This window comes from Rhinopithecus bieti, unplaced genomic scaffold (genome assembly GCF_001698545.2).
Source record: "Rhinopithecus bieti isolate Rb0 unplaced genomic scaffold, ASM169854v2 scaffold_19722, whole genome shotgun sequence".
NCBI lineage: Eukaryota > Metazoa > Chordata > Mammalia > Primates > Cercopithecidae > Rhinopithecus > Rhinopithecus bieti.
Genome location: NW_016809905.1, coordinates 979,137 through 999,959, shown reverse-complemented (window position 1 = coordinate 999,959; position 20,823 = coordinate 979,137). Strand labels below are relative to the sequence as shown.

Sequence of the window (20,823 nt, the reverse complement as noted above, 5' to 3'; positions counted from 1 at the left end):
ACAAACCCAACTCAGCTTTGAATTCCAACACTGTGACTAACTGACCAGCTACATGACCATGAGTGAATTTAAATTAGGTTTCCTTCATCTTCAAAATGATTGCAACATTTTCCTCTTAAAATTATTCATGCGTAAGCCAGAACATGGTCAGAGTTCCTATTTCAGCACCCTGTACATGTAGGAAGATGCTCAGCAAATGTGAGGTCCCTCCCACGGGCAGGAATTGCGCTTGCTGTGATCTGAGCCCCCGCCAGGACCATAGGTTACTTTGCCTATCCGCTCCCTGAACCTGAACTTTCCAGTGAAAACTTGTACAAACATGTTCACTATCATTAGTTTTCTCAAAGGTCTTCAAATCAAAACTCAATTGCTTGTTTCAAAAACAGAATTTGAGGCCAAGTGCAGTGGCTCACACCTGTAATCCCAGCACTTTGGGAGGCAGAGGCTGGTGGATTGCTTGATCTCAGGAATTCAAGACCAGCCTGGGCAACATGGCAAAACCCTGTCTCTACTAAAAATTCAAAAATTATCTGGTTCTGGTGGCATGCACCTGTGGTCCCAGCTACTTGGGGAGCTGAGGTGGAAAGAATCACTTGAGCACAGGAGGCAGATGTTACAGTGAGCTGTCATGACACTGCCCTCCAGCCTGGGCGACAGAGTGAGACCCTGTCTCAAACAAAAAACAGAATTTGAATTCCTACATAAAACAGCCAACAATCTGAGAATCTAAATGGACAAGATAAATTCAATTTATAGGGAAAATTTTTATTTTTTTGAAGTGAAGCAGGCCCAATATCAAAACACTAAAACTATTCCCCTGTACCAAGGTGGGATGTTGACTGTCAACTGAAGCAGCAGGGGCTGTTAAAACGACTCCTCTGCTCACGGCCCTCCAGACTGGTGGTGAACAGCTTTTCTTTCCATTTCTCATGAAGACCAGGGCTTCTGGGATCTCAGATTCTCGAGCAGAACAAATTACCATTGGACCAGTTCTCCTTCCCCTCCCCAACACCACTTCCTGCCTAGCAGCAGAAGTGAATCAGACAAACAATATGACTTTAAAAAAATTATTTAATTTAGTAGTTTTTTTTTTGGAAAAAAAGCAATAAGGCAAAAAAACTGAAAATATATATAGTTGTGTTTTGTTTTCATGTGACTTTATTCCACCTGAAAGATTCTAAACTTCTTCCATTAGCGGGAATCTGATTGGGGATCAAGCCAGAAATGTAGTGCAGATGGTGAAGGAAGGGGATAAAGCAGAGAAGTCCAATTTAGTTGGGGAATTCTCACTCTATCCAAAGCCCCAGATGAGGTCACTGCTTTTATGAGCCTCCTTGAAAGAAGCCTTGACATAACCCCTGGCTTATTTTGGGAATAAGGTTCTTAGGAGGAAATTCCCCAGCAGTCAAAGTCACTCCTCTCCCACGTTTATCACAACTAGGAAGGAAGGGATAAGGGAAGGAATAAAAGTACTACTTTGCCCAGTAAAACCAATTTCCTCGCAGGGATGGCTTCCTTTGGAATGATATTTTCCCCCAGGACCCACGCTGGCTGAGGCTCAGCAGTTAAGGAACAAAACAAAAAATACTAACAAAAAGCATACAAGGAAGGCACCTCAATTTGTGATCCTCAACCAAGGGTGGGTTGCACAGGGATATTTCTCAACAAGACAACGAAAACAAATACAGAACAAACAGAGAAGGAAGCCAGGGCCCCACAGGAGCAATTATCTGATCCACCCCACACGACAGTGCTTTAAGCCCCACATACTAGGAAGAAAGTTCTTTCGGGGTTTAGCCCATGTGCCGGACAGAGCAGAATTAAACTGGAAGTTGCCCTCCGGACTTTCTACCCATACTCTTCCTAAAAAGAGAAAGAAAAGAGGCAGGAAAGAGGTTAGGATTTCATTTTCAAGAGTCAGCTAATTAGGAGAGCAGAGTTTAGACAGCAGTAGGCACCCCATGATACAAACCATGGACAAAGTCCCTGTTTAGTAACTGCCAGACATGATCCTACTCAGGTTTTGAATCTCTCTGCCCATAAAAAATGGAGAGCAGAGGAGTGCCATCCACATCAACACGTGTCCGAGAGAGAGTCTCAGGGAGACCAGGGATATCAAAAAACAAGATTCTTAATGGGAAGAAAATCAAACCAAAAAATTAGATTTTTCTCTACATATATATAATATACAGATATTTAACACATTATTCCAGAGGTGGCTCCAGTCCTTGGGGCTTGAGAGATGGTGAAAACTTTTGTTTCAGATTAACTTCTCCTCTCAAATTCTGAAGTATATCAGAATGGGACAGGCAATGTTTTGCTCCACACTGGGGCACAGACCCAAAATGGTACTGTGCCAGGAGAAAGAAGAGAAGCCAGAAAGACAATGAAGGATGGCACTGAGGGGGGCTGGGAAAGCAAAAGTGACTAGTAGTCTTTTCCCATCCTGCCTGTGTTCTCAGAAGTCCTCCGCCAGAGAAAGTCCATAAAACCCCTTTGTGAGGAGAATGCACCCCTCTTACCAACCACCAAAGTGGTCTCCAGTTGCTACTAAAGATGATGGAGAACAACAGAGGGGTGTTCGATGCAAGTAAAAACAGAAACTTCCAAGAATGTAACTCTGAATATCCCAGCCCTATAGAACAATCTCTCTCACAGGTGTTCCAATATCGCAGTTATCTCCGCGTGGACACTCCATTAAACCGACCCCATGTGTGAACACATTTGATGATGTTATACCTAAGCTCCACTGCAACCATTCACGATGCCTCCATTGGTTAAGTCTTACATGTTTCTTTTTAAGGGAACTTCTAAATTCGGTTCTTGCTTTGAACAGCACCAAAATGCCCCTGAATCATAATCTTACGCAGATCTTGGCTGAGCAGGATACTACAAGGGGAGGGTAAGTGACATCATCTTAAACGGGGGCAGAGGGAGAAAGAAGAGCCCAGAATACTTGACTTTGTGGATGTGGAATACACTAACCTTCAGCCACTAAACCTCTCCCTTACAGACCTAGTATCTCATATGTCGATTTCAGTTTCAATCAGCTAAGGCAACCAGCCAATCACCACCACTGATGTCTCCTTCTGGTGATTGATTTGGAAAAAATGATTGGTCAAGAGAGACAAACTTGAGGAAAGCACTTGGCAAGAGAGTCACAACTGCTAGCTTTCCCACACATCCTCTGTCCTCTTCTCCATTAGATGCTCCTCTTTTTTGTTACTGCCATTTCAGAAAATGTCCGGGCATGAGCTCCAGTCCTGTTTTTCTTTACACTCCCAGTATTCTCCCCTATAAATATGGGTTAACTCCTTGGTAACAGGGTCCTTCTTCCGCTCAAACCACAGTGCCTTATAGGGATCATATGGTGTGCCTAAAAGGAAAAGAGAGGAAAGAAAAAAATTAGTGCTGGCATTCTCTATGCATCAAGAAAGAAGAGTAGAAGAGAAGTTCATTACCATCCTCTGTGGCTTTCATAGCTTCTGCTTCTCTCTTCTTTCTGGAAAGTCTTTGTTTTTCCTCCAGGCGCTGCTTCTCCGCATTTGCTTCATCCCAGCGCCCATTTTCCATCAGTCTCTGGTCAGGTCGTAACCGGCTGTCTGTGGGGGCAGTGCCACTTTCCCAAGCATTGAGAGTCAGAGCAAGCTCTGAGAAGTAATACATGTTTTCTGCATTCTTCCTAAAAGTAGAAGATAAGAAAAAGAAATGGTAATCCCAGAGCCCAGACCCTATTTAAGGAGCAACAACAACTAAGTACACTGCCAAGGCCACATCACCAAGGCTGTTCTACAAAAACAGGGTCTGTGAAAAGGATCTAGGACCATGTCACGTTGCCCTAACTAAAGGAGAGATCACTCCCCATCTCCTCCCCGGCATCACTCAGTTCCACAGTCTTCTGGTGTTGTGTGGCACCCAGCTGAAATTATCTACATTCAATAGAAAGAAGGAAACATTCTACTGAATGAAAATTCCTCACTCCTGTTTCCTTAGTTTTCTTTTTAACCTCTCTCTGGGATAATCTTGGCTATCACTACAAATTGACTTTATTAGATTTGATGACAGGAAATAAGTGACCTCCATCTTGTTTCCAAAGTCCTGCACATTGTCTCAGGGATCGTTCTTTTCTGCTAGGCTTTTTTCTCTTTTTATTATTTATTTATTTAGACAGTCTCACTCTGTCACCTAGGCTGCAGTGCAGTGGCATGATCTCAGCTCACTGCAACCTCACACTTCTGGGCTCAAGTCATCCTCATGCCTCAGCCTCTCAAGTAGCTGGGATTATGGGTGCGCACCATCATATGTAGCTAATTTCTGTATTTTTAGTAGAGACAGTGTTTCGCCATATTGGCCAGGCTGGTCTTGAACTCCTAATCACAAGGGATTCACCTGCCCTGGCCTCCCAAAGTGCTGGGATTACAGGTGTGAGCCACCGCACCTGGCTGCTGATGGGCCTTTAGGCTAAACTGTTAACAGGTGGTAGGCACCTTCCTCCTCTAGCCACTTTTGAACAGTTTTGCTCTAAACAGTAGAAAAATATCCTTCTGAATCACAATCCAAAGGACCACAGCACAAAGTATTTTTTGTCAGATGTAGTTTGGTTTGAAATAAGCATATCCTGCAAGTCAAATCACACAATGACAACCTTCTATTAATCTCTCCAAAGGTCTCAATTTCCCTTGCTCAATTCCTCACATAATTAAGTGAGAGGGCAGGCAGAAATGCCTTCGATATTGCTCCATAGTCAAGGGCAAAGTGGTATCTGGGCAGCATGTATACTGATACTCACGGTAAAGGATTCCTTTTCCACAGCATGACCCTGCTATCCTCTGCTTCATGGCCTCTCTGTCGAGCATCACCCCCATTTTCCCCAATGACTGGCTGTACTTTGAAACATTCCATTTTCTCATCCCATGTCCCCAGAAGGGCAAAGTGGACTTTTCCTGATGGATCTGTCACTTCCCCTGTCACCTGCAAGGGTGGAGAACAGGGCTTGGCTATATAGAATTCATTGTGAATTAGCTTACCTGACTATACTGGAAGTCCTAGGATAAATACTGGTTAGATCCTGTTATAACAAACACCAGGGAGTCATCCAAATTATTATTATTATTAGAGATGGGATCTTGCTCTACTGCCCAGGCTGGAGTACACTGATGCAATCATAGCTCACTGTGGCCTCCAACTCTAGGGCTCAAGTGATCTCTCACCTCAGCCACTCGACTAGCTAGGACTACAGGCATGTGCCACCACATCTGGCTAATTCTTTAATTTTTTTTTTAGAAAAAGGGTCTTGCTATGTTGCCCAGGCAGGTCTTGAACTCCTTGGCTCAAGCAATCCTCTTATTTCTGCCTCCCAAAGTGTTAGGATTATAGGCATGAGCCACCATGCCTGGCCTCAAATTATTTTGTTGTATTTTTTTTCTGCTACTTGAAATAACTGAGCCATGACTTGGGGATTTCATTACCATTTTTTGTCATATGGGGATTTTTGGTAAACTTTTTATTTTTATTTTATACTCTTTGTTATTTTAAAATGTACAATTATTTTTGACTGCAGTCACCCTGTTGTGCCAGCAAATACTAGACTTTATTCTATTTTTTTGTACCCATTAACTATCCCCACTTCCTCCTTGCTCTCTGTCCCCTCCCCTCACTACCCTTCCCAGGGAGTTTTGTATCAAAGATACATGCAGAAAAAGCATCTGACTGGTACTCAGAATTATATTTTCTTCTCTCCAGAAATTCATAGGGACCCATAAACAGATTGAAATCCCCAGCTATTCTTCAGTCTCCCACAGAAATTCATGACACAAATCATTATGGTGGTATCACACAACTCCCCATTAAACTTCTCAAACTTCTCAGGGATCAAATCCCTTCTTCCTGAAATCTTTTATTAGTCCTTCCTCTGTGCTTTCCCATTTACTTTCTCTTTTTCTCTTTTCTTCTTCTTCTTTTTTTTGAGATGGCGTTTCTCTCTTTTGCCCAGGCTGGAGGGCAATGGTGTGATCGGCTCACTGCAACCTCCACCTCACTGGTTCAAGCAATTCTCCCGCTTCAGCCTCCCAAGTGGCTGGGATTTCAGGCATGTGCCACCATGCCCGGCTAATTTTGTATTTTTTGTAGAGATAGGGTTTCTCCATGCTGGTCAGGCTGGTTTTGAACTCCTGACCTCAGGTGATCCGCCTGCCTCGGCTGTGTTTCCCATTTTCAATTTCTCATTGCTCTTGACACTTTCACTTCCTCACTTATTGTCATTCCCAGAAAAGAGAAGGAATTGTTTTAGTAATACGATATAGTATTTCTTGCTGACTTTCTCCTTCACCTCTACCTTTTTTTTCTTTTTCTTTTCCTTTTTTTTTTTTGAGACGGAGTCTTACTCTGTCGCCCAGGCTGGAGTGCAATGGTGCGAGACTCACTGCAGCCTCTGCCTCCCAGGTTCAAGTGATACTCCTGCCTCAGCCTCCCGAGTAGCTGGGATACAGGCACGTGCCACCACACCCAGCTAATTTTTGTATTTTTAGTAGAGACAAGGTTTCACCATGTTGGCCAGGCTGGACTCAAATTCTTGACCTCACGCGATCTGCCCGCCTCAGCCTCCCAAAGTGCTGGGATTACAGCTGTGAGCCACCGTGCCCAGCCTTTCACCTGTACTTTTTTTGAATCACTATATGTACACATACACTATATATAATGTACACACCCCCCACACCTCCCCACGTGTATATACATCCCAGTCCTAAAGGAGTATGCTTTCTAAGAGATGCATGCTAAGTGATGTAATTTAAACTCCCCTTACCTTTCTTGCTACATCCCGAGAGAAGTAGCTATAAGGAACGAATTTAAGATTACACTTGTCTCCTGTCTTGTGATTCACAATATCAATTTCACCAGACTGTAAAATGAAAAAATTCAGTTTTATTAAGACTGGATAAATTCAATGTCTGCCAAATCCATGGTTCATAATTCTTTACTTTTCAATCTTACATTCTAGTAATCCCTTGTTTAAGATTCCGATTTTAGCTAGCCTTGGGCATGCTATAGAATCCCTATGTAACCTTGCTTTTCCAGGGTGAGATCAAGACCAAGTGACCACGTGTTTTGAATTGTATCTCACATGTTAGATGGCATGATTTGACCTTCAGCACATATACTGAAATTCACATGATAATTTACCTTTCCAAACCAATCCCTCACTAGTACCCTTCATGAACTCTTCTGCTTAAATCAAAATACTCTACTCACAATTTCAAATTACATATGGTGGGTCTTTCTATACTTGACTCATTTCATTTTCCCTCTTTTCTTCTTTTTTTTTAAAAAAATTTTTTGTAGAGACAAGGTCTCACTATGTTGCCCAGGCTAGTCTCAAACTCCTGTGCTTAAGTGATCCTCCCAGTTTGGCCTCCCAAGATGTTGGGATTACAGGCATGAGCCAACATGCCGGGCCCATTTTCCCTTCCTTTCAATCTTCTGAATCCCAAACCACACTTTAAGATTCAGCTTAATTCCCATATCTACTGTGAGGCCTTTCCTGACTGCTCAGAAGACAGTATTCCCTCTTTTCTAAATTTACTGCAACCATTGTCTTAAGAGCAAACTGACAATTAATCAGATACTATCGTAGGGCATCTTTTATATTAGTGTATGTTGCTGCATACTTTCCAACCTACACATTGGTCATATATCTCTAATGATATAATAACTTCTTGAGGGACATCTCATCAGACTTTGTATCCCCAGGACCTAGCATACTGCCTGGCAATAAATATTTGATGAATAATGAAAGAATTAAGAGTTGGGGCCACGTTTGTTTTTTCTCCCTGTCGTAGCACCCAACACAGTCCTAGCAGAATAGTCACTGATGAATGTTATAATTTGGTCCTTTATAAACAATAATTTGTGGTACAGAAACTTGGGGAGGTAGAGGTAGGGTTACTGCCTGAGAGAAATTCCTTAGGAGAAACTGATGAATCGGTAGGAACATTCTGGGACCAGTTCACATGTCCTAAATACTGCAGAAATATATCTAAAGAGGTATTCTTTTAAACTTCACACGCACTTTAGGTACCTTTCCTCACCTGATCTATCCACAACTTGCCCACAATAATGTTGTGTACAGTTGTGGTAACTTTCTTCCAAGTGTAGTGGTGCCCAGTTGCATGGAAAATACAATGAATGGTACCTGGAAGCAGAAAGAGGTATCCAAATTAAGCCAAATGTCAGAAAAATAGCATCATGCAGCCTCAAAACAGTAATGGATTAATTTCTTTCTATTGATATTTATTACTTTTAGAAATAAAACAATAAAAATGACTTATACTTTCTTAAATGCTGGAAGTATTGACTGAATTTTTCTCACTTGACTTTTAACAATCTATGAATAAAACATAACTACATGATGACAAACCCTGGCAACTGATATACCTCAGCCAGGGCGCTGTGTTCTATAACACAACCGCAAAATTCACAGAAACAAGTCAAATGTGCCCCAACATGCATCGTGGAAGTAATTGCATTATGGAAGGAGCACACATTGGTAGTCTGTACTGGGACCGGGCTCTATTGTTAGTTACTAGCTGTGTGACCTTAAACAAACCACTTATTTAAGGCCCCTTAATTGTAAAAACGGAATAGTGGATAGAGCTGGGGCTTTGAAATCAGACAGAACTGGATTAAATCCTGGCTCTAGTCCTCATTAGATGTATGACCCTCTGTTATATAATGAAGAATAAAACCCTTAAAATTTCCCAAGTGACAGGAGTATCTCTGTTATTTATGGTGGACCTTGACAATTTATACTAATGAGGTGACTCATGGTGGGCCCCAGAGAGCTAATGCTAATAACTTAGGATGAGAACAAGCCAGGCTCCACCATGTGATTAGAGACAGGGTTTTGAGTCACCTGATACTGGGTTAACTTCCTGACCTCCGGTGATGAAAGAAGATCTGGATATTGAATTAAATCCTGCAATCAAACCTAAATAATGAAGCCCTACTAAAATCTCTGGACACCAAAGCTCAGTGGAGTTTCCTGGTTGATGAATATATCAGTGTGCCAAGAGGGTGATGTGCTCTGATTCCATGGTGACAGGACACAAAGTTCTGTGTTCAGGACCCTCCCAGACCTCACCCTATGGGTCCCTTCGTTTGGCTGGCCCTGATTTGTACCCTGAATAATAAAACGGTAATGATAACTAGAGCACTTTCCTGAGTTCTGAGTCATTCTAATGAATTATCAAACCTGAGGTAGTTGTGGGAACTCCTGAACTTACAGCCAGTTATCAGAAGTGCAGGTGGCCTAGGGCCTCCAACTTGTTGCTGGCATCTGAAGCAAGGGCAATCTTGTTGGGTACTATGCCCTTAACTTAGGGAATCCGCGGGAACTCTGGGTGGTTAGTGTCAGAATTGCATTACAGTATTGCACTATGAATGTTTCAAGGGCCTTGGTTTTATCATCTGTAAACTCGGGATAATCCGTCCTATTGTGCAGTAAATGTCTGTTTATTTGCCTAATAAAATGCTTGAAACATATAGCTGACTCCTGTTCCTATGAGTCAATCTCCAATGAATAACAAAATCAGTGGTTTCACAGGATAGATAACTGAGGGTTCAAAATAATCAAAAATTTAAAAAGATAGTTAATAATAGTCAATTCCAGGCCAGGTGGGATGGCTCACCTCTATAATCCCAGCACTTTGGAAGGCCAAAGTGGGCAGATCACTTGACGTCAGGTGTTCAAGACCAGCCTGGCCAACATGGTGAAACCCCATCTCTACTAAAAATACAAAAAATTAGCTGGGTGTGGTGGTGTGTGCCTGTAATCCCAGCTACTCGGGAGGCTGAGGGTGGGAGAATCACTTGAACCCAGGAGGCAAAGGTTGCAGTGAGCCAAGATCACATCACTGCACTCCAGCCTGGACGACAGAGTGAGTCACTGTCTCAAAAATAAAAAATAAAAATATGGGAGGCTGAGGCAGGAGAATGGCGTGAACCCAGGAGGCGGAGCTTGCAGTGAGCCGAGACCGCGCCACTGCACTCCAGCCTGGCAACAGAGTGAGACTCCATCTCAAAAAAATAAAATAAAATAAAATAAAATAAAATAAAATTAAAATTAAAAAGTCGATTCCAGTAAAAGTATAACCCTAAGTTCTCTCTGTAACCACTAATAAAAATAACTCACCAGTTGTGGTTTAGACATGTTTCTTATACAAAAAATTAAAGTAGCCCTGCCTTGGCAGATAAGGATAACAACAATGAAGGCTATGACATTAATGATAATAACAGCAACTCACTGAGAACACTTGCTGTGTACTAGGCGCCGTGCTATTGCCTCCTCATGCATTATTTCATTTAATCTTCACAAACACATTCGAAATATTTGCTCCACCTAAACATATTCTAAATCTCTGGGTTTCTTTTTCTTTTTCTTTTGTTTTCCAGATGGAGTTTTGCTTTGTCACCCAGACTGGAGTGCAGTGGTGCAGTCTCAGCTCACTGCAACCTCCACCTTCCGGGTTCAAACAATCCTGCCTCAGCCTCCCGAGTGGCTGGAGTTACAGGAGCCCACCACCACGCCCAGCTAATTTTTGTATTTTTAGTAGAGACAGGGTTTCACCATATTGGCCAGGCTGGTCTCAAACTACTGAACTCGTGATCCGCCCACCTCGGCCTCCCAAAGAGCTGGGATTACAGGCGTGAGCCACCACACACACAATGTTTTTTTTTTTTTTTTTTTTTTTTTTTTTTTTTTTGAGACAGGATCTTGCTTTGTCACCCAGACTGGAATGCAATGGTGCAATCATAGTTCACTGCAACCTTGACCTCCTGGGCTCAAGCGATCCTCCCTCCTCAGTCTCCCAAGTAGCTGGGACTACAGGCATATGCCACAACGCCCAGCTAAAGTTTTTCATTTTTTGTAGAGACAGGGTCCCACTATGTTGCCTAAACTGGTCTTGAGCTTCTGGGCTCAGGCGATCCTCCCACCTTAGCCTCCCAAAATACTAGGATTACAGGCACGATCCACTGCACCCGGCCTAAATCTCTTAACCAATACCTCCTCCTCTACCATCTCATTCTATGAGGCCAGCATTCCCTGACACTAAAGAACTCAAGTCAACAATGGGCAAAGGAGGCTGGGTATGGCGGCTCACGCCTGTAATCCCCGCACTTTGGGAGGTGGAGGTGGGTGGATCACGAGGTCAGGAGATCGAGACCACGGTGAAACCCCATCTCCACTAAAAGTACAAAAAATTAGCGGGGCATGGTGGTGGGTTGCCTGTAGTTCCAGCTACTCAGGAGGCTGAGGCAGGAGAATGGCATGAACGCAGGAGGCGGAACTTGCAGTGAGCCGAGATGGCGCCACTGCACTCCAGCCTGGGCGACAGAGCGAGACTCCATCTCAAAAAAAAAAAAAAAAAAAAAAAAAAATTATTTTGTAATGTATATAGAGTTCCCATTTTACAAGATTAAGAGTTTTGGAGATGGAGGGTGGTGATGGTTGCACAACATTATGTATGTAATACCACTGACCACTACACTTAAGAATTGGTAAGGTGCTAAATTTTATGTTACGTGTATTTTACAATTAAAAAATTAGAGACCAGGCACAGTGGCTCATGCCTGTAATCCAGCACTCTGGGAGGCCGAAGCAGGTGGATCACTTGAGGTGAGTAGTTCAAGACCAGCCAGGCCAACATGGTGAAATCCCATCTCTACTAAAAATACAAGTTAGCCAGTTGTGGTGGTGCACGCCTGTAGTCCCAGCTAGTCAGAAGGCTGAGGCAGGATAATCAGTTGAACCCAGGAGCGGGAGGTTGCAGTGAACCAAGATCATACCACTGCACTCCAGTCTGGGAGACAGAGCAAGACTCTGTCTGAAAAAAATAAAGTAAGTAATAAAAATAAAAAATATGAAAAAAAAAAACTGGAAAAAGGACAAGAAAAATAAGTCATAGAGGCCAGAAGGCAATGGGATGATATAAGCAAAATGCTGAAAGGAAAAGACTGTCAAAGCAATCATTCTTTTTTTTTTTTTTGTAGAGATGGGGGTCTCCCTATGTTGCCCAGGCTGCTATCAGACTCTTGGGCCCAAGTGATCCTCCTGCCTTGGCCTCCCAAAGTGTTGGGATTACAGGCGTGAGCCACTGCATCTGGGCCAAGAGTCTTAATTAAATCTATCTTTTTGGTCGGGCATGGTGGTGCCTCATGCCTGTAATCCCAGCATTTTGGGGGGCCAAGGCAGGTGGATCACTTGAGATCAGAAGTTCGAGACCAACCAGCCTGGCCAACATTGTGGAACCCAGTTTCTACTAAAAATACAAAAATTAGCTGGGTATGGTGGTGGACAGCTGTAATCCCAGCTACTTGGGAGGCTGAGGCAGGAGAATCGCCTGAGCCTGGGAGGCGGAGGTTGCAACAAGCAGAGATTGCACCACTGCACTCCAGCCTGGGCGACACAGTGAGCCTTTGTCTCAAAAAAAAAAGAGAAAAAAAAATCCATAAATAAAAATAAATGCACCTTTTTAAACTTCAAGCATATCAGCGAATTTCTATATCCTAGAACTTGATGAAGAAATTCTTATTTGCACTGGGCATGGTAGCTCACGGCTGTAATCCCAGCACTTTGGGAGGCCGAGGTGGGTAGATCATGAGGTCAGGAGTTTGAGACCAGCCTGGCCAACATGGGCCATCTCTACCAAAAATACAAAAATTAGCCGGGCACGGTGGTGGGCACCTGTAATTCCAGCTACTCAGGAGGCTGAGGCAGGAGAATCGCTTGAACCCAGTGAGGTTGCAGTGAGCCAAGACTGCGCCATTGCACTCTAGCCTGGGTGACACAGCAAGACTCAGTCTCAAAAAAAAAAAAAAAAAAGAAATTCATATTTGCCCCTTACAATAGCCTTATTTGGAAACTTCAGTTATGTTTTCTAGAAGCATTCTTTTTTCCAAATGTCAAGGGTTCTAATCTTTTTAGCCTATTTTATAGGGAAACTCAAACTCATTGCCACTGCCTCCAAGTATCTTTAGGCACTTTCATTGGTCTGTATTAGATTTTCTTCAGTCCTGGCTGACTTTTTCACAGTGGAGTTAACAGAACCATAATTTTGTACAAAGTTGTCCTGCTACCAAATAACCTTAAAACTGTCTTATCTTGTCAGACCTCCGTGAGAATATTGGGCTGATGTCTTCAGTGTGCTTTTTGCACTGTAATTGTAACTGACGGCTTGTAGTCTCTCCTTTTCAGTACAGCCTAGTGATAAAGACAGTGGTCCCTGAAGCCAGATTGCCTCAACTCAGATCCCATACTAGCTGATTAAGCTGACCCTGACAACCTAACCTATCTATACCTAGTTTTCTTTGTTTAAAAAATGGCAATAAAGGTGTCTATCTCATGGAATTATTGTTGGGCCTGAATGAATTAATACATGAAAAGCACTACTATCAATGGCTGACCCATAATGAACACTCAACAAATGCTACTTCAATTATTAACATGAAAGTTTGAACTACTTTTCCCGAGATGCATTACTTTATGCTGAACACACCGGAGCAGTGTATTAAACTGCCAGTCATCCATCTGTTCACTCACTCACAACCTTGTCCATAAATTTTTCTTTAGTTATATCTACTGGTTTAACAATAATTTTCTCTCTGAGAACTGAGTGCCATGGCAAATGTAAAAATTTCACTGCATGATTCGCCTTCCAAGCCATTGAGCCTAAAAGTGTTAAATACAGCCATCCCCAGGGCAGGTATCTAGAAATTCCATTCTTTAGATTTCTATATTCAGCTTCCTATCACAAAGTCAATCCTTTCTTCAATCTCCCCATGAAGACCGGGATTTTTGTTTTGTTCACTTACACTTTCCAAACACTGAGAACCATGCCCGCCCCATGGCAGGTACTCAGTTAAGCAGCTGATATGCGGAGGAATTTAACAGGATCCTGGTGATCCAAATCTTAAATAACCATAGGAATGTAAATACTATCAAATTGTTTTCTTTTAATTAATTTTGTTTTCCTATTTAATTAATTTATTTTAAAATGAAGTTTCTCTAGGATAAGAGAAATGTTTTAACATTAAAAAATTAGATCCTTAACAAATTACTAAAACTTAGAAAAAAAATTAGATCCACCATCTATACCATGTTCATGTATTCATTCCTCAAAGAAATCTAGATTAGTCAAATTATAGAGAAAATGTACAATATTTCATTAGTTAAGTTTATTGTTATCTTTTAGATGAATCCTCTTCCCCTGGTATTCGTGAGGGATTGGTTACAGAACACCCTGCAGATACCACAATTTGGTCAAGTCACTCATATAAAATGGTGCAGAGTATCTGCATGTAACCTACACATATCCTCTCCCTCGTATACTTAGATTACTTATAATACATAATACAATATAAATGCTACATAAATAGGTTTTTTTTTGGTCTTTTTTTGTATCATTATTTTTTATTATTTCTTTCCCACCAGTATTTTTTCTTTTTTCATTTTTTTTTTTTTTGAGACGGAGTCTCGCTCTGTCACCCAGGCTGCAGTGCAGTGGCCAGATCTCAGCTCACTGCAAGCTCTGCCTCCCGGGTTTATGCCATTCTCCTGCCTCAGCCTCCCGAGTAGCTGGGACTACAGGGGCCCACCACCTCACCTGGCTACTTTTTTGTAGTTTTTAGTAGAGATGGGGTTTCACCGTGTTAGCCAGGATGGTCTTGATCTCCTGACCTTGTGATCCGCCCATCTTGGCCTCCCAAAGTGCTGGGATTACAGGCTTTTTTTTTTTTTTTCCCTGAGAGGGAGTTCTGCTCTTGTCACCCAGGCTAGAGTGAAATGGCACAATCTCAGCTTACTGCAACCTCCGCCTCCTGGGTTCAAGCAATTCTCCTGCCTCAGCCTCTCGAGTAGCTGGGATTACAGGCACCCGACACCACACCTGGCTAATTTTTGTATTTTTAGTAGAGACGGGGTTTCACCATGTTGGCCAGACTGGCCTTGAACTCCTAACCTCAGGTGATCCGCCTGCCTTGGCCTCCCAAAGTGCTGGGATTACAGGCATGAGCCACCACGACTGGCCCCGAGTACTCTCAGTATCCATGAATGCAGAATACCCAGGTATGGACAGCTGACTGTACCTAACCATCCATGGAATGAAATATAATTCATCCCTTTAGAGATCCTCAAGGGGCCTCTGAAACTCTTCTCTATGGCAAAACGTCACATTGCAATATGGCCACTGACACCCTAATTCTGCAAATAAGATGGTAACATCCCAGGCATTTACTACTCTTAAGCTAATACTTCTGAAATTGTTAGCTGCAAAGACAATTAAGCATGTAGAAGCTTTTTAAAGTTCCTTGGTAAAGATCAAGACTGATGTATCACTTAGTCTCCTTTTTCATTTAGGGATCTTCTGCATATTAACCATGAAATTAGAAGGAACACTGCAATTTCTTTTCTCCCTTTACATATGTTACAAAACATTTATGAATTTTTTTCTGGCTAATTTCTAGTTTGCACTATGTTTGCTGCATTTGTGTTTCTGAGCAAAGGTGAATTCATTAAAGAAGCAGTCTATATTGCAATACTTAAGAATTGTAGCTATGCTTCGTGAAAGACTAGAACCTGGAAATGGAAAGCCACCAGCAGCTTAGGGAGTCATGGTCAGCTCTGTCTCTTGGGAGCTACTTGGTTTCTCTAATTGCTTTATGCTTTGATCTCTTTCTGTAGAGCAGCTTTTACTCTTCAGTACACACTTGGCCAAACACGGTTTAAGAAAGCATTGAGAAGTTCAAGAAAGCATTGAGAAGCTCTACTACACTTTTTTAATAATTGGATTTCTTCTAAGGTATAGGATCTCTAACATTGTATATTAGGATTCCATTCCCAGGACTGATTCTGACACAAAATTAACTTGTAATCCAATAAGAGTTTTTGTTTTTTGGGGGTTTTTTTCTTTCTTTCTTTGTTTTTGAGATAGAGTTTCATTCTGTAGCCCAGACTGGAGTGCAATAGCGCAATCTCGGCTCACTGCAACCTCTGCCTCCGGGTTTAAGCAATTCTTGTGCCTCAGCCTCCGAGTAGCTGAGACAACAGCCGTGTACCACCACAGCTAATTTTTTTGTATTCTTAGTAAAGAGGGGGTTTCACCATGTTGCCCAGGCTGGTCCAGAGCTCAGACAATCTGCCCACCTTGGCCTCCCAAAGTGCTAGGATTACAGGTGTGAGCCACTGTGCCCAGCCCCAAGTAAGATCTTTTTAAAATAAAGTTTCACTGACTTAGAATTCAGCCATTACATAATTGATACCCAACCCATCAGGTAGAGGAAGAGAAAAGGGAGGAAGGAGAGGAGAAAGCGGAGGGATTAAGCTGAGAAACCTAACCTTGCAATCATGAGTTCTGATTTACAGAGAGAACCTGATTGCTAGATAAAGGAGAAAAACACCACCAGTTAAGAGACAGAATTTTTTCTTTTTTTTTTTTTTTTTGGAGACGGAGTCTCGCTCTGTCACCCAGGCTGGAGTGCTGTGGCCAGGATTCAAGCTCACTGCAACTCCGCCTCCCGGGTTTCACGCCATCTCCTGCCCAGCCTCCGGGTAGCTGGGAACAGGCGCCCGCCGCCACGTCGCCCGGCTAGTTTTTTTTTTTTTTTTTTAGTTTTTAGTAGAGACGGGGTTTCACCCTGTTAGCCAGGATGGTCTCGATCTCCTGACCTCCTGATCCGCCCGTCTCGGCCTCCCAAAGTGCTGGGATTACAGGCTTGAGCCACCGTGCCCGGCCAGAGACAGAATTTTTTTAAAAAATGCATGCTAGATTTTGTGTTCTAAATAGTGCTTAGGTGAGATGCATTAAATATAGCTAAGAGGATAAAGAATTTAGGACTAGATGGGTCCTTAAAGAGTTTCTAGCCTCCACACTCATTTGATAGCTGAAAAGTTAAATACCTGCCCAAAGCCAGTCAGTGAGGGTCAGTGCCTGAATCAGACCTCCTGTCTCCTGACTCTTGAGCCAGTGTCCTCCTCCATCGTGCCAGAAAACCTTTCATTCCAGGAGCATTAATTCTGACAAAGATGGGAACCTTACCGAGGGGCATAATGGAGAGGTATTTGCCTCGAAACTTGCTGGTGATTTTGATTTCCTGACGCAATGTCCAGCCATTTTTGGACTCAGCATGGTGCGCAGCAGCAGGGGGATGATGACTCACCTTGAAGAAATCAGGTTCAAATTAAGAAGGCGGAAAGGAGAAGAAAAAGATACTGCCTATAAATTGGTGAGAAACACCCAAAATTCACACTTGATGTTTTTACACCCACAACAGTAGGTGAATCCCAGAACCTCCAGTGTCTCCAATGCTGAAGTTCTGAAGAAAAAGAATAAAAGCTGGGATGACAGGGACTAGAATTTCTGCAAACATTAAGACCCAGGGGATTAACCAAAAAATTATCTCTTTCTTCAGAAAGGAAATGCGTTATGGTCCTGAGGCTCCTTTACCTGCTCACAGAGTGATCGGTACCCATTCTCCTCTAATCGGTCCAACTCAAAGGTCTCTCCAAGCAGTGGGTTGAATGGCTTACTGGTGCGGAAGACAGTAGTGGAGTAGGAGGACACGGTGAAAGCTGCAACATAACAGAGCTGTTCTAGAGAATTCTCACATTTTGCAGCTCGGTCTAACAGCTCATGGTATTCCAGATCTTCAGTAAGGCGCTGAAGCATGGACAAGGGCTCATTAAAGTTTACCTGTAAGGAAAAGAACAGTTAAAAAAACTCTGCCTACCCATCTATATGAGACAGTTTTATTTTGCAGTTGAGGAAATAAATCACTGGGGAAAGAGGGCTTTGCTCAGTAGAACAGCTCTAATATTTAATCCGCAAACAACCCATTCTCCTTGTCAACTGTTCATGTCTGTGAGTGGCAGAAATCACTGTTTTCATTTTACTAACTGTAAGCTCTTTGAGATGGGAACCATGCCTCTTCTGTTGAGCACTACATATCCAAGATCCATCAGTGCCTGGCCCACAGAAGACCATCATCAAATAAGTGTTGGATAAGTTTTTTTTGTTTTTGTTTTTTTTGAGACGGAGTCTCACTTTGTTGCCCAGGCTGGAGTGCAGTGGTGCGATCTCCACTCACTACAAGCTCCGCCTCCCGGGTTCACGCCATTCTCCTGCCTCCGCCTCCCGAGTAGCTGGGACTACAGGCGCCCGCCACCTCGCCCGGTTAATTTTTGTATTTTCAGTAGAGCGGGGTTTCACCACGTTAGCCAGGGTGGCCTTGATCTCCCGACCTCGTGATCCGCCCGTCTCGGCCTCCCAAAGTGCTGGGATTACAGGCACGAGCCACCGCGCCCGGCCTGGATAAGTTTTTAAAAAAAGAAATGTAATGTATTTTAGCACAAGTATACCCAGAGAGGAAGTCAGGTATTTAAAATTCTTGGAGAATGAAAGAAACAGTAGTAAATTATAAGTATAGCTGTATCCTGACTAGTTATAAAAGTTAGCTTCCATCCTGGACAAAACAATTGCTAAGACTCAGTTCAGTTCTGCATCAGGCCAGGATTCTGACTTCTCCTCTGAGGCTGGATAATTGTGTTTCTGGGAGTGAAGTGCTCATGATGGGGGTTGAAAGGGGGCTGTGCATGCTCTTACTTTTCTAATTTTGAAGCCAGCTTAAGGCAACCAAGTACTGGATAAAGCAAGCATGTGTGTGTATATGTCCATGAAGCAGGGGTTGGGGGCTTCTGTTGCGGGAGATGTTCATTCATTCATTTATTCACTTACTCATTCCACAAATATTTATTGAGTACCCATGTGTGCCAGACCCTATGCTACCCGCTGGGTACAGAGAAGTGAACAAGAGAAGCTGACTTTTTTGGGGAGTGGAGGGGTAGGGAGTGAGAAACACTGTTAATGCTCCCCACCCATCTACTCCCCAAAAAACTCAGCTTCTAAATTAACTCTTTGAAATTTTAAAGGATTTTACTATGTAAAAATTCACTATAAAACAAGTCGGGTTCCCAAGTTAGTCCATAAAGCTTATTTAATTAACAACATAGATGAACAAGTCTAAATATTATTAGCCTGAGTTCTAAGTCTAGAGAAGAAAAGAAGAAAGAAAAAAATTCCTTTTTTAGTGAACGGTTCTGGCCTTAAGCAACACTTTAGTTAAACAAACAGAAAAAACACAACACTTTTCTTTCTGATGTTCCACCTCTTTCAGCATTTTTGTTCACCCTCCTACTCACCAACCTCTGAGCTACATATTACCCTAATACTTGCTATCCCCCCTCAATTGTGAAATTAATATCGTATAATTTTTAACTATAAAAAACTCTGAAAACAAAGTATCAAGGAAAAAATTTTCTTGAAATGAGATCACCACCATTAACATTTTCAGTTTGTTTCTATACATTCATATACTTTTTAAAAGTAATAAACTTGGCCACGCGTGGTGGCTCATGCTTACAATCCTAGCACTTTGGGAGGCTGAGGCGAGTGGATTGCTTGAGCTCAGCAGTTTGAGACCAGCCTGGGAAACATGGCAAAACCCCATCTCTATAAAAAAATACAAAAATTAGCAAGGTGTGGTGGTGTGCACCTGTAGTCCCAGTTAATTGGGAGGCTGAGGTGGGATGATGGCTTGAGCCCAGGAGGCAGAGGTTGCAGTGAGTCAAGACCATGCCGCTGCACTCCAGCCTGCGTAACAGAGTGAGACCCTGTCTCAAAAAAATAATAAAATAATAAATAAATTAAATTAAATTCATAAACTACAGCCTGCTTTTTCTCTGAGAAATATCCCAAATGTTTCTCTGTGAACATTTTCCAGTGAACACAGAGCCACAGGACCAACAACACTCATCCTTTGAGAAACAGGACCTACCAAAACAGTGTGCCATACTCCTGAGCCCTCTTCCCCACACTGACAGAGAAGCAGTATGAGGACACGAACACACACTGAGGGGTGGTGGGTTGAGAAAGCCCTAATCCTCAATTCTTTTTAAAGAGGGCACTTATTAACTACACCCAACAAAATCTCTCAGTGGCAGAATTTCAGGCAACATAAAGTAACATTTCCATACATTTTGAGGAAAACTGGGGACAGGCAGTGTACTCCACTGGTGGTACTAGACATACCAGCAGTGCATGGGACTAGAATCAGCACATTTTTATCACTGCTTTTCACACACACACAGCCTTGCCCATCAACAACCAGTTTCTCCAAAAGTGCCAAGCTTCTTATAATAGTCATTTTATTACTCAAAAGCCAAGCAGGGAAACAAATGAGTCTGAGTATTTAAAGGGGAAGGAAGGATTTACACAGTTGATGAAAAATTGGGCAGCTAAAAAAAGACAACCCAGAGATTAGCAGCAGCAGGAAGCTATAACCATTGGTAGGGTGGAGAGATGGGGAGAAGTAGCAGTATTACTACAGCTCAGAGGTGGAGGTCCAAAAGAGGAGGATCAGGAGAATGTAAAACATCAAGGCAGGGGAGGCCTGTCCAGTGAAAGCCAGAGCACCACTCAAGAGGGCATAGAGGGAGAGACTTCCCATAGCCATAACCTCCTACTGGTATCTTGCATTAGTGAAGCCCAGCCAGAATCCAGTAGCCACGGAAGCCTGAAAAAACACCTCCTAGAAGGATTAGTTTTCCTGTGTCACAGCCCAGAGTAGGGGAAGGGTGAAGACTTGATCTGTGGGCAAAACAGTTACAGGATTATACATTCCTAAAGGCAGTATCAACAAGGAACTAATGGTAAAGGAGGAGAGAGAAGTCACCTAGACCCAGAAGCTATTTCCTTTTTTTTTTTTTTTTTTTTTTTT

At 42.7% G+C, this 20,823-nt stretch overlaps 1 protein-coding gene across 1 annotated transcript in view; it reads right to left on the bottom strand.

The window, feature by feature from the left end:
- Nucleotides 1-1,053: 1,053 nt before the first annotated feature.
- OSBP (oxysterol binding protein) overlaps nucleotides 1,054-20,823 on the bottom strand; it is a 44,019-nt gene continuing 24,249 nt past the window's right edge. Inside the window, exons 9-15 of the mRNA XM_017890813.1 lie at nucleotides 17,496-17,741; nucleotides 17,088-17,208; nucleotides 8,085-8,188; nucleotides 6,803-6,898; nucleotides 4,790-4,971; nucleotides 3,462-3,682; nucleotides 1,054-3,376 (exon numbers count right to left, since the gene is read on the bottom strand). Coding sequence (XP_017746302.1) covers nucleotides 3,234-3,376; nucleotides 3,462-3,682; nucleotides 4,790-4,971; nucleotides 6,803-6,898; nucleotides 8,085-8,188; nucleotides 17,088-17,208; nucleotides 17,496-17,741 — 1,113 coding nt within the window. The 3' untranslated portion in view covers nucleotides 1,054-3,233. The remainder of the gene's footprint in view (nucleotides 3,377-3,461; nucleotides 3,683-4,789; nucleotides 4,972-6,802; nucleotides 6,899-8,084; nucleotides 8,189-17,087; nucleotides 17,209-17,495; nucleotides 17,742-20,823) is intronic.